This window comes from Dendrobates tinctorius, unplaced genomic scaffold (assembly GCF_039654945.1).
Source record: "Dendrobates tinctorius isolate UK_male_01 unplaced genomic scaffold, ASM3965494v1 ptg000003l, whole genome shotgun sequence".
Taxonomy (NCBI): Eukaryota; Metazoa; Chordata; class Amphibia; order Anura; family Dendrobatidae; genus Dendrobates; species Dendrobates tinctorius.
Genome location: NW_027361671.1, coordinates 62502225 through 62521194, shown reverse-complemented (window position 1 = coordinate 62521194; position 18970 = coordinate 62502225). Strand labels below are relative to the sequence as shown.

At 44.0% G+C, this 18970-nt stretch overlaps 1 protein-coding gene across 3 annotated transcripts in view; it reads left to right on the top strand.

Annotated features, from left to right (window-relative positions):
* The window catches only part of DTWD2 (DTW domain containing 2), a 436550-nt gene that overhangs the window by 262989 nt on the left and 154591 nt on the right, over nt 1-18970 (top strand). For all 3 annotated transcript variants that reach the window (XM_073554167.1, XM_073554231.1, XM_073554109.1), the window contains one exon: nt 10436-10628. In XM_073554167.1, coding sequence (XP_073410268.1) covers nt 10436-10628 — 193 coding nt within the window. The remainder of the gene's footprint in view (nt 1-10435; nt 10629-18970) is intronic.

Here is an 18970-nt window from a genome sequence, read left to right as displayed (position 1 = left end):
TTCTGCTCTGCTTTGTACTCTTCAGTTTTGTTTTTGTTTTGCCTTGTTTTTTGGGAGTTCTGCCATCCCTGGCCGGGGGTGAACTGAATTCAATTTTTGTCTTTGATCTGTTGATCTTTTGCTCTGTCTTCAGAATATACCTGAGTGCTGATACAGTCTTTTGAAGCCTAGCGACTTCAGGGCCTGTTTTTCCTATCAGTCGGTTGGCTCATTTTGATAGGGTTTTTGCGGATGGCAGACAGCAGCTTTCCTATCCTGTCCTATGTAGTTAGCTTGGGCCCCATCATTTGCTCAACCTATCTTTCTATCTGTGTTAGTGTTTTCATCTTGCTTCACCGTCATTATATGTTGGGGGCTGCCTATTGCTTTGGGGTCTGCTCTGGGGCAGTTTAGTTTTTCCCCTTTCTGTCTTTAGGCTATGTAGTTCTCCGGCTGTGTTCGAGAGGGGTCTAGGGCACCGCAGGAACCCCCCACGGCTACTGCTAGTTGTTGTGGATAGGTTCAGGGGTCTACAATCCGATAGCTGCCAACCTCTCTGGTTTTTCTGGACTTAGCTGGTATTTTGTTTTTTCCTCCTTCGGTGACTCATCATAACAGTTTGTGATGTGACTACTGTATGTATTGCACATGAAAATTCTTCACTGCATTCAAGAGAGTGTGCCCAGTCTTCTATATCACATTTTACTGTAATTGAGGCTAGCTTTAATGTTTTCATGGATGGTCGTAGGCAGGAGTTTTCAGATGATCTGTGCCCAAAGAGTCTTGAGCAGTGCTACAAACTTGCCAATGGTCCCAATTTTTCCAAGACCGTCCTTTGACGCAAAACAGCAGAAGGGTGTGATTTATGTAAAACTGCTACAAAATGGTTGTCCCTGGGCCTTTTGTAGGCAGTCCCAGTGCATACCTCAAAAAAGCTTTCCCATTTTTTATTTTTTGTATATGTATTGTCATGTGAGTGTATTAATATACTCACCTGCTACTCTCTCTGGGATCTAGATCAGTTCCGTTCCTATTTTCATTGTCGTCGCTGCCATTGTGACTAGCTGGCTCACTCTGGCCTATTCGTGAGATGATAGTCTCTTAGGCTAGGATCACACTGCGTTAGGGCATCCGTTTAACGGATCCGTTAAATGGATGCGCTAACGCTGATGTCATTTTTGACATCTTTAGTGACCTAGTGCTAACGGTATGCGTTAACGCATGGTAGCGCTGAGGTACCATGCGCTACCATGCGTTAGCCCATGCAGTTTTATGCACCGCGAACGGGTCCGTTCGCTGTGCGTTACTGCCAATGCACCCAAAAACGCTGCATGCAGCGTTTGCGGGTGCGTTATGAATTAACGCATACTTGCTAACGCATGCCGATTTTGGCATGTGTTTGGATGCGCTACATTCATTGCCGGCCGCTATATAACGGATCCATCTGCGCATTGCCCCCTAACGCAATGTGAACCCAGCCTTACAAAGGGAAAGCATTTGGAGCCTCGCTGTGACACCCCATAGGATTGCAATGTAAAAGCCAATGCTGACTCATGTATTAGAGCAGTGTTCCCCAACTCCAGTCCTCAAGAGCCACCAGCAGGTCAGGTTTTAAGGATTTCTTTAGTATAGCCCAGGTGGTGGAATTATTGCCTGTGCAGGTGAGCAGATCTCACCTGTGCAATTTTAAGGGAAATCCTGAAAACATGACCTGTTGGTGGCTCTTGAGGACTGGAGTAGGGAAATATTGTAATTGTATTGGAGCATAGAGTGAGCCACGGTTTTGGATCCCAGAAAGAGGTGCTGTAATGTTAATACAGAAAGACAGCATGTATACCGGTTCTGGGGGTTTGGAGGGCTCCTATTCCTTCCAGGAAGGAACATGAGGTATCCATTGTAGTGAAGGATAAAGAAAGTAAGAACAGAGGAAGAAAGCTTGTGAAGTACTCTGTTACTCTTGATTTGTACCAACACTATTGAATCCCGTATTTAATTCTTTCAAAGATGGAGCCTCTGCTTGATGCAGAACAAATTAATCTAAATTATTGTGCTGCTATCAATTGTTAAAAATCCTGTTTGAAGAATTCCAGTGAAGAAGTTTTAACATTTTAAATACAAACTATAGCTTGGAGAGTTGCCCAAAAAGAGATATAATAAAACATAACTTTTAATATTCAATTAAAAAGGACAAACCACACAAAAAACACACATAATAAAGTGCTCGTGCAAACCAGTGCTCAGTTAAAAATGGTTTGGTCTCACCATTAAGGACGGACATTCAGATCTAGCAGCGATTCCAGTGTAGTATTTGCCAGGAATAGGGTCCAATCAATGGAGCAATGGGGGTAGGGATATGGGGTAGTTCCCTAAGGCTCCCAGTCGTGCCCCTGTAAGACTCCTGTCCTAACAAGGACAGGCCCCAAGTACTTTAATTCTGTGGACATTTACTGATATATATGAGTGTGTATGGTGTGAGTACACATTGGGTGTATAAAAATCTCCTCCCACTATGATGTCAGATGCCGGGGGCGGGGTTAACTCCTATCCGGGCTTTTTTAAGGGTACCATTGTATGATGATTCAAGACTCCATTTTTGGCAGTGACATGGATAGTCACGCTTCATTATAGGCACCTAGCCACTGCGGAGCCTGCTCTATAACGGACCTTTCCATTATTTTATACCTCTCTGACAATTTGATTGATCTAACTCCCTTGATGAATCCCCATTATTGGGGAAGAAACGCGTAGGGAGATACTAACTGCACATCATTGGTAGATATTAGCTATATATCATTGGTGGTGTCCTTAATAGGGTCCACTTGGGGCCTGTATTTGTTAGGACAGGAGTCTTACAGGGGAACGACAGGGAGTCTTAGGGAGCTACCCCATATCCCTACCCCCACTGCTCCATCGATTGGACCCTATTCCTGGCAAATACTACACTGGAATCGCTGCTAGATCTGAATGTCCGTCCTTAATGGTGAGACCAAATCATTTTTTAACTGAGCACTGGTTTGCACGAGCACTTTATTATGTGTGTTTTTTGTGTGGTTTGTCCTTTTTTAATTGAATATTAAAAGTTACGTTTTATTATCTCTCTTTTTGGACAACTCTCCAAGCTATAGTCTAGTTGTAATCCCTGAGGGTTTGATGTAAGGTGTTGAATATTTCACACCATAGCTGATTTTGTTGCTTTTTAAAACTAATCCTGATCTCACTGATTTGTCCCGTATTTATTTATGAGGTCCCCATGCAATCATCCTACTTTTGGCCTGAAAAGGAGTAAGCAGCAAACCCCCAAATTGCACATACACACCCAACAGGGTGTTTGGGGAAAGCAAAACAAACCTTGCCACCAAGGGTCCCTTAGATTGTTGGAAGATTAGAGAGCAAGACTAGGGTTTTCAATGCATATTAAGAAGGTGATGGATGACTGTGAAGAGGTTTAGGGGTGAGAGAACCAGTGCAGTTGACATGTTCAGGTTGGAAGCATCGGTGTTAGAGAGAAAATAACCTTGATTGCTGAATTTGTGATGTAGATGGTTAGTTTATTCAGAATGCCTACTAATTGGTAGTAAGTTGCAACAGTCAAATGAATCAGACCTATAACAGGAGTTTTTGTGACTTCCATGGTTAGAATAACGGCATATTCTGGGTTTGCTTTAGAGGTGCTCGTGACATCAGTGTGCCAAAACAAAAATCAAAGAAACCGCAAGACATTGTATGGTATATTCAGCTTCTTAGATGAAAATATAGTGGTACGTGATTACATGAAGGTATAAATGTCGTTTAAAACAAATATAGGTCCAGCTCACCGTTGCAGACATCCTTAGGTATTCTTCGTAGCACGAGAAACACAGCGTCAGAGCGTGTGGCAGTCACAATAAACAGCAGAAGATCCAGGTCAACGAACTTGTCAACAAATCTTATCATGTAACCTGTTCCACTGGTTCTGTTTTATCCTCCACTGAGAACTTCTGTAAAAAAAGAAATATTCACAAGTTTGTTGAGCTGGACCTTCTCCTGTTTAGATAATTGTACTTTCATTTCATAACTCCACAATAAATCATAGAATCATGGAATCACAGAATGGTAGAGTTGGAAGGGACCTTCTGGGTCATCTGGTCCAACCCTCTGCTCAAAGCATGATTCGCTAAATCATCCCAGACAGATGTCTGTCCAGCCTCTGTTTGAAGACTTCCATTGAAGGAGAACTCACCACCTGCCGTGGCAGCCTGTTCCACTCATTGATCACTCTAACTGTCAAAAAGCTTTTTCTAATATCTAATCTGTTTATTCTCCCATTCAGTTTCATCCCATTGCTGCTAGTCTTTCCTTGTGCATATGAGAATAAAGATGATCTTCTACAATGTGACAGCCCTTGAGATATTTGTAGACAGCTATTAAGTCTCCTCTCAGTCTTCTTTTTTGCAAGCTAAACATTCCCAAATCTTATAACCGTTCCTCATAGGACATGGTTTGCAGACCGGTCACCATTCTGGTCGCTCTTCTCTGAACTTGCTCCAGTTTGTTGATGTCTTTTTTAAAATGTGGTGCCCAAAACTGGACACAGTATTCCAGATGAGGTCTGACCAAAGGGACGGAGAGGGGAATAATGACTTCACGTGATCTAGACTGTATGCTTTTGTTAATACATCCCAGAATTGCTTTTGCTTTTTTTGCTACTGCATCACACTGTTGACTCATGTTCAGTGTATGATCTATTAGTAAACCCAAGTCTTTTTCACATGCGCTGTTGCTTAGCCCTATTCCTCCCATTCTGTATATGTTTTTTTCATTTTTATTGCCCAGATGTAGTACTTTGCATTTTTCCCTGTTAAAAAACATTCTGTTATTTGCTGCCCACTGCTCCAGTTTATTTACATATCTTTTTTATTCCTATCTCTCTATTCTTTAGAATTAGGTTCCTTGACTTGTTTTATGGTGAATAATAGAGCCCATTAATAGAGGTTACATCCAAAATAACAATCCTGATGCTTTTTTTCCAGGAAAAATGACCATTTAGTCCTAATGCACCAGATAAGGCCTCTTTCACACATCAAGTTTTCGCCGTCAGGCGCGATCCGGCGCTTTTGACAAAAACCGGATCCGGCGAAATGCAATGCCGGATCCGGTTTCCCCCCCATTGACTTGCATTTGCGCCGGATCGCGCCGGATGGCCATGCGTTTCATCCGGTTTTCGCCGGATTCGGCAATGTGTCGCAATCCGGCGTCTGGAAAAAACGGCTACTGTAACGTTTTTTGTCTCCGGCGAAAAAGCCGGACACGCCGGATCCGGCGCGTCCGGCTTTTTCACACAATGAAAGCCTATGAGCGCCGCAATGCGCTGGATCCGGTTTTTTTTGGTCTGAGCATGCTCAGTAGCTCTGCCCACAAGACACATATATAAAAGCATGACAGTGGGACCCTCAGCCACACCCAACATGCCACCAAAGACAGCAACCAGGCGCAGGAGAAGGCAGGAGACCACTGCAGCAGCACCATCAGCACCACCCCAAATGGAGCAGCATGCTGAACAACAGGAGAGGAGTCCAGCAGCAGATGAGAGATTGTAATTATCAAATCCCCCATTCCTCCAAACTAGGGCCATGGAATATCAAGATATTCATTGGCCCTTTGTTTCTCTTTATTCAACAGCCGCCCAAGAGATGCAGCAGCAGCAACAGTGGCAGCACTGGCAGCAGCCGTAACACCACCCACTGGCATGGAGTGTGGCCAGCAGGAAGACAGCACATCATCTTCTGGGAGCCCTCCCTCGCATCGTCAGCGTTTGACGGTAAGTTTTTATTTCCAAAATCCATCATCTCTGTAATATATGTCTATTCATTGCCTTATATTTCAAAACAGGAATCACAAGATGAAGAGGAGCTCCCAGAAGAAGAAGGAAGGGGTGGACAGACACCTGGAGTGGGCTCACAATTGGTAAATTTTTTGCATCAAACGCAGAAACACAACATCACACTACACACAACACATAGAAAACAATATTCTGCAGACCACACACAGCAAACAAATGCCTACATTCAAAGACATAACATTTTTTGTTTTCTTCTCTAGTCTTCCCAATCTGGTGCTCGGCCAAGAGGTCCTCGCAGTGCCTCCCAGGGTCGTCGGCGACAGCAACGCGGCGGTCACCAGCGTGTAAGTATAAATATTTTTGCTTTGTTTTTTTGCACTTTTTATTTCATTTCTTTTGTGGAGGCTAATTATGTTATTTTTGTCTTTTTCTTTAACAGCCTTCACAGCGTGCTCCCGACTCTGACGGTGAGGATGGAGGGATTGATGTGGACCACCTCATCGATCTCGTCAGAGAAAGGGAGCCGCTCTGGAATATGGCTGACCACCGCCATGCTGACCTGATCGTTACCCGACGACTCTGGGAGGAAATCTGTTCGCTCCTTGTGGACCGCTGGGAGGACCTCGATGCTCGGGCCCAGATTAAAGAGCGTAAGTATATACAGTACCGGTTGCTTGATGTAAACCAGTGTTTCCCGAACTCCAGTCCTCGTGGTCCCCACGGATCATGTGTTCAGGATTTCCATTTACTATGGAAATCCTGAAAACATGACCCCTGGGGACCATGAGGACTGGAGTTTGTGAAACACTGATGTTGTATACTAACCACTCCTTTCTCGTTTCAGGGGACAGAATTGTGAAGCGGTGGCGGTCTGTGAGGGATCGTTTCAAGAAGGAGTTCAATAAAGAGATGCGGGCCCCGAGTGGATCTGGAGGACGCAGGAGCAAGTACAAGTACGCACAAGCCCTGTCGTTCCTCCGGGAAACAATGGTCACCAGAAGGTAAATATTACACAGCACATGTGAAAAAAAATGTTTCTATGTAACTTTTTTTTTTCAGCCAGGGCCATACCATGTCACTATTTTAATTGTTTTTTTTTCTCTTTATTCCACAGCACGGTGAGCAGCACTCGGGAGCCTGCACGATTGGACCCTTCTGAGGCGATCCCTGAGGAGACCGGCACCAAGGGACACTTCGACCGCCCCGGTACATCTGCACCTTCCCAGCCTTCCCACACATTCGACCCATCTGTCCTATCCACCAGCACAGGAGCATGGTGGCCGCCTACATTACATGAAGCTGCTGGTGAGGAGATCGCTTTCCCTTTACCCCACCCTTCTGCCCCTGCCACCTCTAGTACACCTGCGGGTACTGGGCGGCAGCGGCAGAGGGGTCAGGAAAAGACTTTTGCGCCAGAGTTCTTGCATCTGAATGCATCTTTCCAGAACTGTCTAAAAGTCTTGTCAGAGCAAATCTCCGCAGGCTTTCAGCAGATCAACTCCAGCATTCTGGAGGTGAAGACACTTCTGCAAACCATGCATTCAGAAGCAAGATCTTCGCCAAACCACACCTTTTTCAGGTCTGTTGTGGAGCGCATGGAAACGCTCTCTCCTACCCAGCAGATGCATGTAATGCATTCATGCCACGGTGCTCTCCAGCACGTTACCTCCCAACCTCCTCCTCCCACCACAGTAGTTCCTCCACCTGCACCCCCTCCAGCCACTTTCCATCCTCCCCCTCCTATTACATACCATCCACCTCCCCAGTACCAGCAACCTCCCCAGTACCAGCAACCTCACCAGTACCAGCAACCTCCCCAGTACCAGACATCTCCCCACTTCCAGCAACCTGCCCCGTACCAAACTCCTTCCCCGTACCAAACTCCTTCCCCATACAACTTGCCATCAAAATCATCTGCTCCTACAGTCCCTGCCCAACCCTCCACTCCACCGCCCACCACCTCTTCTGCCTCCCACATGTCCACCCATTCTGTAGCTTTTTCCACACCTTCACCTCTAACTGTTCCTTCCCCACCACGATCCCAGTCCACTCTCCACACTCCCAGTGTCGAAGTGTCCCGCAGCCCCTCCAGCAGTATTTCCACCCCACACTACACAGATTTGTAATGTGTTTTTTAATAAAAATGCCTATTGTTTTTAAAACCTTTATTAAAAAGTTTTTTGCACATTAAAAACATTTTACAAAAAAAAAATATTTTAAATAAAAGTTAAATTATCGTTTCACAATGGTTGTCTGTCATTTCTTTCTGCGGCGAACTATGTTTAAAAAAAAGGTTAAATACAGGGTATTTCAAAGGTAAAAAGGTATTCAAAACCAGGTATATAACTGTGGGTACATTTTACCTTTTTGCCACAGTTGTGTTCCTGGTTGTGTTTGAAGCAAAGTATTTCACCTAAAAAGTTGTGTTTATTGTTGGTGATTTCCTAACAATGTACACAACTTTTGTTACAAGGTGAAATACTTTGCATAAAACACAACCAGGTACACACCTGTGGCCTAAAGGTAAAAATAGTAAGACCATGACAAGATAGCCAACTTTGGTTGGCAAAGGTATATACTGTTGGTACAGAAGGTACACAAGTTTGGTTAAGGGCACAAATCTTTCACACTCTGTCATCCTGCCAGTGTACTCTGCCTTGAGGTGACATAAAGTATAGTGCAAAATTGTCCCTCATTACTGAAACCGTCACAGAACTTCTAGTGGTAATGTCATGGTAATCTTGCAAGGTGGTTTCTTCAGAGGTGTCCTCAATGGAAATGGGTTCCTTGCAGATAACAAAATTGTGGAGTACCACGCAAGCTTTGATCACCTCGTCCACCGTTTCTGTCTTGAGGTTGATCGCAGTCAATAGGACCCGCCATTTGGCTGTCAGAATACCAAAGGTACATTCAACCATTCTTCTTGCTCTTGTGAGGCGGTAATTAAAAATGCGTTTTGTTCTTGTCAATCCTCTGCTAGAGTACGGTTTCAAAAGGTGTTCTGACAGCTGGAAGGCTTCATCCCCTACACAGACAAATGGCATAGGTGGATCAGATGTTTGCGGCAGCGGTCTAGGGGGTGGGAACTGGAAGGTGTTTCCATACAGTTTACGCCCCATGGCAGACAGTTTGAAAACTTGAGAGTCATTGGAGCGGCCATAGGCCCCAATATCAACAGCAATAAATTTGTATTCCGCGTCAGCGATGGCCATGAGGACAATGGAAAAATATTTCTTGTAATTGAAATATTCCGATCCCGATCCGGCTGGCTTTACAATGCGGATATGTTTCCCGTCCACAGCGCCCAAGCAGTTCGGAAACTGACATATCTGTTGAAACTTTTCTGAAATTTCAATCCACCTCTCTGTTGTGGGCTCTGGTAAAAACTCTTCAGCTAAGGAGTCCCACAGTGCACGGCATGTGTACTTCACTATTCCAGATATGGTGGAAATCCCGAGTCTGTACTGGAAATGCAGTGACGAAAGGGATTCTCCAGTTGCAAGAAATCTGTGGGGAATTAAAAAACAATCAATTAGTTTAAAATCACAGCATTACATACTAAAACTCAGCTATAACACTTGGAGATACAAACTACCACCAACAAGATTGCAGTGAAAGTGTGCTCTGATGCGAGCATATCCAATAAATGTGGCTTACCTTAAAGTCACCATCAGACGCTCTGCGGGTGAAACATAGAAGCGGCAATAGGTGTCCGATTTTCTTATGAGGTGTGCAATGTGCTCCACCAAGTAATCAAAATTCTCCATTTTCATCCGAACATATCCAAAAAATTTATCCGGGTTTCGTCTAAGGTCCATGCAGAGTGTAGAATAGACCCCACGCGTCATTCTCTTGGCTGTGATGGGGTGGATCCACAAACGTCGTCTACGATGCCTGATGCGCTGCTGTCTCGCTCTCTCCTTCTCCAGAACAATCACCCTCAAACGATTCGCCTCCGCTGTAAAATCCGCCAAATTCTTCAAAATATTTCCAATCACAACATCCATCTTCGCCAGTAACTTGCTCTTCTCTCCAACCTGCACTTTCTCCTCTACAACCTGTCAAAGGAGGGCTGTAGGAACACGCTATATATAGTTTTTCAGTAGCCAATCCCGTTCGGAAGGCCACAAGGGTCAATTTTAAAAACCGGATCCGGCGTAATCCGTCAGAAAACGGAACAAAAACCGGATTAACCGGATGAGACGGATCCGGTTTTGTCTGTCAAGATCAAGACTGATCCGGCAGAAAAACGGATCCGTCACATCCGGTTTTACGAAATATTTGCCGGATCCGGCGCTCCGGCACGACGCCGGATCGCGCCTGACGCCGAAAACCTGATGTGTGAAAGTAGCTTAAGATTCATTAGGAAAACGTCGTCTCCAGTATTTTCAACTGATAATTTAATGCATTAAAGCTACATAATCCATATATTTATCACAGATTTGTGGGGTCATAGTTTTTTTTTTCTTAATTGTAAAAAATGTGGTATTTGCTACAGTTAAGTCTAACCATAATTAACCCAATCAGTCTGCTATTTGAACATCTTGGCCACCTTCGGACTGGGTCTTTATGTTTGAAAACAACATCCCACTGAAAAAAAGCCGCTTTGTATTCACATCATCTCACCTTTGCTTTTAGGTATCCAGAACTAGCAGCCATTTGCAGGAAACCTGGCACTTTTATTCTTTATCCTGGAGCTGAAGCAGCTAATTTGGAAGAGCTGTCCCTAGAAGACAATCATCACCCACATTCCCTCATCATAATGGATGGCACATGGAGTCAGGCCAAAGACATATTCTACAAAAATTCTCTTTTTCGGCTGCCAAAGCAGGTAAATCAGACTTATCTCACTATAAAATTAGTGCCTGTGTGTGTTCCAAAGACGATGTATTTTAGGTTTATTTATAGAGTAACGCTATCATGAATCACGAACAGTAACAAGACAATGACAGACAGGATTTCGGCTTGCTTACACCTATATTTGACGCTGTCATAACTGTACCTTCAGGGATGATTTTGGAACTATTTTTTATGATGTGATGAAGAGCCTGACTGGTAACTTATAGCAGAAGGGAGCGCTGACACTTGAGCTTTGCTGTAATTTTGATATCATTTTTAACCTCTTCCAAACCATATTGAACAAAAAGGGAAATTAAAATTGCTGGCTTTATTAAAAATCCACCCAAGCAATTCTTCATAAAGACGTTAATCAGACAGACTACATAAATCGTGCACACCAGATGTCGAATGGACTATACTTAATAAATTATACTTGTGCTGGGGGTCATGGTGAAGAGGAAACCTGTGCCCAGTTGTCGGCATCCATTCGTGTGACGGTCATCTATCATTTTCTAAGGACTAATTTAAATGGCATTTGCTGGGAACAGAATTGCTCAGTTGCTGTTTACTTTATGTTCTTGTGATAATAGTTTCCTTACTGTCATCCATAAAATACCGATATTGCATTGGCTGGAATTGTTCGAGTCACTTTCCTACACTGTAGCGGCGTGACCTTTTGTGCACTTTAAGACCTCGGTCTTTTGCTGTATAGATAATTTTTGTGATATAATAGGATAGTAATTTACTGCAAGCTGATAATACATTCAGAACTGTAATTGATGTGCATGCTTGTGTGGGCAATTATATGTGGGATTATCTATTAAAGGTTACATTGTGTCATATCCACTCCGTTCTTTTGTAAATATTGAAATAATATTCAAGTTTTTTTAAATGAATCACGTTTTATTGAAACAAAGGCATTCATATGAACATGCATACTCATATAGAGAAGTATAGAAAATAGCCTTTTACAAATCACATTTAGTTTTTGAGGTTAAAGGTAAACATAAGTCCATCGAGTTCATTTCGTTCCCTAGCATGTTGATCCGGAGGAAGGCAAAAACCCCATATGGCAGATGCGAATTGCCCTATGTTAGGGCGCAGTCAGACGGCCGTATCAATCGAAACGCAGTGCATGGACGGGCTGGCAGCACTCCCTACCCAAGCTTGAAAGCTGCATAGGAATACATGAAACTGTCACACTTGAGTTGGGAGAAACGCCAGCCAGTCCATGCTCTATGTTCTGATCTAGTTCCTATTTATACAGCCGTCTGACTGTGCCCTTAAGGGAAAAAATCCTTTCCGTCTATATATAATAAGAGATGTTTGCACATTATCCTTAGTATACAATGTGAAAACATTTGTAGGCCAAATTATTTGGAAGAAGAGAGATTATTGAAAAGTACCGTATATACTCGTGTAAGCGTTTAAGCCGACCCCCCCCCCCCAATTTGCCACAAAAAACTGGGAAATCTTATTGACTCGTATAAGCCGAGAGTGGTGCTGCACAAGGGTTAATGGTGGTCCAAAAAGATGCTTCATAGATAAATATCCCCATAAAATGCTGCAAAAGGCTAAATGGTGGCCCATCAAGATGCTCCAAGGATAAATACCCCCATATGTTTCTGCACAAGGGTTAATGGTGTCCTAAGTAGAAGCTCCATACATAAATGCCCCCATATGCTGCCCAAGGGTTAATGGTGGCCCAAGTAGATGCTCCATACATAAATACCCCCCATATGCTGCACAAGGGTTAATGGTGGCCCAAGTAGAAGCTCCATACATCAATACCCCCTATATGCTGCACAGGGGTTAATGGTGCCCCAAGTAGAAGCTCCATACATAAAAAACCCCATATGCTGCAGAAGGGTTAATGGTGCCCCAAGTAGAAGCTCCATACATCAATACCCCCATATGCTGCACAAGGGTTAATGGTGGCCCAAGTAGAAGCTCCATACATAAAATACCCCCCCATATGCTGCACAAGGGTTAATGGTGCCACAAGTTGAAGCTCCATACATCAATACCCCCATATGCTGCAGAAGGGTTAATGGTGCCCCAAGTAGAAGCTCCATATAAAAAATACCCCCCCCCATATGCTGCTGCCGCTGCTGCTATAAGAAAAAAAACCTACTCACCTCTCCGTTGCTGGGGGCCAGGTGCCGATGTCACCGCTGTCTCAGGCCCACAGCACTGGGTATATTTACCGTTCCTGGTTCCATCGCTGTCTCCCGGCTCCTGTGCAGTGACGTTAGCAGAGGGCGCGCACTGACTACGTCATCGTGCCCTCCGCTAAGTCACAGCCAGAGGACCCGGAGACAGCGGTATTGCTCTGCTCCCCCGTCATACTCACCAGCCCCCTCCTGGCGCCCGGTGTCTTCAGCCCAGAGCCCCTGCTTCCAGCATGATGTCGGCATCCCAGGCTGTTCCTGCATTTAGCGGTCACGTGGTACCGCTCATTAAATATGCGCATATTCATGAGTTTAATAAGCGGTACCACGTGACCGCTGAATGCAGGATCAGCTGGGACACTGAGATCATTGGGGAAGCAGGGGGGCTGCAAAGACCGTGCCAGGAGGGGGGAGTATGGTCTCTGACACCCCCCACTCCCCCTCCCCCGCCGAACCTCGTATATGACTCGTGTATAAGCCGAGAGGGGGGTCTTTCAGCCCAAAAAAATGGGCTTAAAATCTCGGCTTATACACGAGTATATACGGTAATCAGTTGTCTCATGTATTGCTGTATATCAATACTGGACTGATCTGCATTTCTGTCGTTGAAAATCTCCAAGTTTCCAAAATTGTATTGCAGAAATGGAACCATGAAAATCTGCAACATAAATTGATAGACATTGTGTGTTAAATATGCAGTGTTGGTTAATTTCCCCTGTGGATTTTCTCTGCAGCACTTGGGTTTAATGTCCTCAGATTTCATCCTTCACTAGCTCTATAATATACAGTGGATTTTTTATATGAACTCCTTGGTAGAAAATTGGCTGCAAATCTAACTCATACAAACGAACCATAAGAATTTGTTCCCAAAGCCGAAAATTCACAGGTGAAAGCGTTTAAGATAAAGATGTAAAATATAAACTAACATATTCCCAACTGATACAAATACAGGAATTTATAAAAGCTATATACTAATATAGTCCTCAATTTGAAGCTTTGTAGTTAGAGCAAGTGAAGAAGAGACATACATGAAAGTATGGACCAAAGCATAGGGATGTCACAGGCTAGTATCGAACACTTAAGGGATGTAAAGGGATTTATATAACATGCTATGGACTGGCCAAACCTAATGTTCTTATGAGGTTGTCAAGTTCGAGTCAAGAGCCCCATGGCAATTCTGTGCATTGCCATTCAGACCATGTTTCACAGACTTTTGAATGAGAATGTGACAAAGTCACTTCTCACGGACAAGCCGTGAGATGGAATATGCAAGGAGTCTTAGGTCAAAAGCCAGGAGGGTACGTCATGAACAGAAGTAAGAGACAAAAGCATAGTCAGGTAACGGTCCAAGGTCAGAATACCAAGAGGATAGCAGAGCAGAAGTGGTTGAACAGATGGATGGTCAGAAAAAGGTCCAAGGTCAGGCAATGAAAGATCTACAAATTGGAGGATCTACCTCTCTAGGTGAGCCTAACAAATCCAAAAGGAAATCAAGTTTATACAACTTGGATGGGGAAAATATGCATAAAAATGATGATATAATCAAAATACTCACTTGCCTAATAATTGTCAACACAGTGTGTATAGAAGGTGTAACAATCCTACTCACTTGGGTGCAGGATGAGTTATCACTGGTACTGTTTGTATTTAAAAGTTTGGCTAGTTTATTTCACGCCACATTAACCACATCACAGAAAGACTTAAATGCAGTCTTTTCCCGGCATAAAGTGAAACATAAAGAAAAAGTCCATACAGCAGTGCAGGTTCGCCTGCCTGGGTTATAGTTCAGCTTCTTGGTCTTTTAGTAAAGACACACAATCCTGGAGTTCTGCACATCTCCACACACAGACGGGTGTGAGACAATCAGGCCCCATTTTACCATGTGAACCACACTCAGATGTGAGCATCCAGACCCGCCCATCTCTCCGGTTGCCCGCAAACCTGGCCCAGATGAACTACAAACCTGTTTGTGTTAGGCGTCGGATTTCTGTCGCTGCACAGCGAGAATTCCGAGCCTTACTTCCAGCGGTCTCCCATTCCTCTCCAGCCGCAGAGGAGGTTGCTCAGCAAACTCGTTGGTCCAGGCGCTCTGCCCAGACCAGCTCCGTGGGTTTGCTTGCTGCTGCCACCTCTGGCACATCTATGGCAATACATGCTGCTCAGCAGCGAGATTCTCCAGGGACTAAGTCCCCATGTCAGGCCACTGAGCATGCCGGTGGAGTGATCTCCCATTGGAGATCAAAGGTCATGTGCTCAGGTCCTGCTCGTGTTCGGATTGGCTCATCCGAGATGCCAGGAAGGTCCCGGACGATCGCGGCTATAAAAGGTTCGCATGGCCGCATGGCCATGCGCTAGAATAGACTGTATTTACAGACTACGTGGAGTGAGTGATGTATGCACGTATGAATGTCTCTGGTGAATGACTCATTAAGAAACCCCTACCCCTGGTATGCATGTGTTGTGCAGCCTAGCCTGCTAGCGCCCAGGCTTAGGTGTAGGTAGGACAGAGGTTGAGTCAGGCATCTGTCCTCACCAGGGACTAGGCACGCCTCAGTGCACGTGCTCCACTTCATAGTCAGCGTCTATAGCGGCGCTCGCGGCAGCGACGCCGCGTGCTCAGTGGGCCTAGAAGGACTCTAACCCCATGTCCTTGGGGTAGAGTTCTGTGGCCGTACACTGTGCGCTCTTTTGGCCGAGCTCTGTGAGCTAAACAGGCTCCGGCATCTACGTTCAGCGGTTGTGCGACTCTGTGCATTAACAGAGTTTGCACCTGTTCACATTGGGTGACGTAACCCACGTGTGACTGTTTTTACGCCGCTCTATTCTTCCGCCATTACCTAGCAGCAGTGTACCACCTCTGCACGGTGGACCCCGGGCTGCGAACGCACCTACTATTATTGTATAATTTGGTGCGTTCCGCCAGCCCTAACAGTTTGTACTATGTGTACTAAAGCATTACTCCAGGTTTAGATCACAGAGGACAACCACCTCCGTGATACATACCTCTCATCAACTATGTGTCCAGCAGCCACCTTGCAAAGGCATCATATATGAAATAAAAAGACCAATTAATAAGGAATTGGCTAGTATGGCATTAATAGTAGTATAGTAGTATTAATAGTAGTATGGTGGAGGATTGCAATAAGCTCTTATTATAAATACTTTGCAAAAGTTTGAACAGCAAATTAAAACATATTCGCTAACTCTATCAGAGATGATCCTAAAGTTTTTGAAAAGTTCAGAACTCTTAACTAAATTAGGGTATCTGCACATGACGTCTTTTTTTAAGCGGATTTCACCCGAAAAAGACCCATAAAGCCACAGAAAAAAATTAACATAATACACAGTAATGCAAAAAGAATATTGTTGTGCACATGTTCTGTCTTTTTTTACTTGTTTTAACCGCTTCAGAGTTTCTAGCATCCGCTACGAACAATGGTGTAAAGTACAGGACAGAGAGGTGGAAAGCACAGGGAAAAGATTACCAGATGAGCTACCGCAGAAAACAGCAGAACAGCTTTAGGAAAAAGACTGCCAGCATTTTCATAAAGCTACTTTGCTTAGAAAAACTCATCAGCTGCTGGAAAAAAAAAGACGTCATTTAGACATACCCTCAGTGGAATCTCTAGCTCAGCCGGTGAATGTGAAGTAATAGACATCCAGTCTGGGTTAGCATCAGTTAGTTTCCTGGTTGGGATCCATCAAAGGAGGCTTATTAGGAAGTGAGTTGAGTTGGCAGATGCTGGAAAAACGGAGTCTGTTCTATGAAATTTGTTCACTTAGTCAGTTTGCCTGGATTGCGTTTTGTAGGTGCCTTGTGTTGTGAAATCAGGTGACAGATCTGCTTTACAGGGAACCTGTCACCTGATTCATGCTGCCCAAACAGGGATCAGCATGATAGAGCCTGGGTGCACAATTACAGCCTGCATTTACAGTTGTGGCCAAAAGTATTGACACCCCTGCAATTCTGTCAGATAATAGTCAGTTTCTTCCTGAAAATGATTGCAAACACAAATTCTTTGTTATTATTATCTTCATTTAATTTGTCTTAAATGAAAAAGCACAAAAAGAATTGTCCTAAAGCCAAATTGGATATAATTCCACACCAAACATAAAAAAGAGGGTGGACAAAAGTATTGGCACTGTTCGAAAAATCATGTGATGCTTCTCTAATTTGTGTAAGTAACAGCACCTGTAACTTACCTATGGCACCTAACAGGTGTTGGCAATAACTAAATCACTCTTGCAGCCAGTTGACATGAATTAAAGTTGACTCAACCTCTGTCCTGTGTCCTTGTGTGTACCACATTGAGCATGGAGAAAAGAAAGAAGACCAAAGAACTGTCTGAGGACATGAGAAACCAAATTGTGAGGAAGCATGAGCCATCTCAAGGCTACAAGTCCATCTCCAAAGACCTGAATGTGCCTGTGTCTATCGTGCGCAGTGTCATCAAGAAGTTAAAAGCCCATGGCACTGTGGCTAACCTCCCTAGATGTGAACGGAAAAGAAAAATTGACAAGATATTTCAACGCAAGATTGTGCAGATGTTGGATAAAGAACCTCGACTAACATCCAAACAAGTTCAAGCTGCCCTGCAGTCCGAGGGTACAACAGTGTCAACCCGTACTATCCGTCGGCGTCTGAATGAAAAGGGACTGTATGGTAGGAGACCCAGGAAGACCCCACTTCTTACCCCGAGACATAAAAAAGCCAGGCTGGAGTTTGCCAAAACTTACCTGAAAAAGCCTAAAACGTTTTGGAAGAATGTTCTCTGGTCAGATGAGACAAAAGTAGAGCTTTTTGGGCAAAGGCATCAACATAGAGTTTACAGGAGAAAAAAAGAGGCATTCAAAGAAAAGAACACGGTCCCTATAGTCAAACATGGCGGAGATTCCCTGATGTTTTGGGGTTGCTTTGCTGCCTCTGGCACTGGACTCCTTGACCGTGTGCATGGCATTATGAAGTCTGAAGACTACCATCAAATTTTGCAGCATAATGTAGGGCCCAGTGTGAGAAAGCTGGGTCTCCCTCAGAGGTCATGGGTCTTCCAGCAGGACAATGACCCAAAACACACTTCAAAAAGCACTAGAAAATGGTTTGAGAGAAAGCACTGGAGACTTCTAAGGTGGCCAGCAATGAGTCCAGACCTGAATCGCATTGAACACCTGTGGAGAGATCTAAAAATGTTATTTTGGCTAAAGGTTGTGCAACCAAGTATTAGGCTGAGGGTGCCAATACCTTTGTCTGGCCCATTTTTGGAGTTTTGTGTGAAATGATCAATGTTTTGCTTTTTGCTTCATTCTCTTTTGTGTGTTTTCATTTAAGACAAATTAAATGAAGATAATAATACCAAAGAATTTGTGTTTGCAGTCATTTTCAGGAAGAAACTGAGTATTATCTGACAGAATTGCAGGGGTGTCAATACTTTTGGCCACAACTGTAAGAGAAAATTTACTTTAAAGATCTGGCCAGGGACAATAGAGACTCTTCCCAGCTCTGATGCAGGTGATTGATAGGCCTCTGCCATAGCAAGACACCTGTCAATGACCTGTAGAAGCTCTGGGAGAAGGCGGCTGGCGGTGACACCGAATCTTTAAAGTATATTTTATCTGAAACACTGGAGTGATATTTCAGCCAAGCTCCGATTCATGCCCACGGTTTGGGCAGCATGAATCAGATGACAGGTTCCCTTTAAGCCTAGTGGGCGAGTTGACTATGATATATCAAAAGTTTGCTGAATGCAAAGATAAGTTTGGTCTATATACTTCTATACATATAGACTGATTAGAAAACGCAACACTTTTCTGAATATTTTTAGTTTGTGCTTGATGCATTCAGATCACTGATAGAAACATCCACATCCACAAATGAAGTCATCTGCAGCAGTTTGATGGCACAGTGTGAATAATTGGCATCCACAGAGAAATTTCCTATCTTGGCCTTTTTTCTGTCACTTAGAATGGCTGGCTGTGAGCACAGTGCATTAGCACAATTACGTAGCTGGCCTTTCTGCAAGCAATGGGCAACGCATAGCCTGTTATTTGGCCTAAGTGGTAATGTCCTGCTGGTGGCCTGACTTTTTTTTTCAGTACCATATGGCTGTGTAAAGGTAATATGTAGCTCCTTGTGGAAGCATGTTTACTTCCAAAGTTAAGATACTCT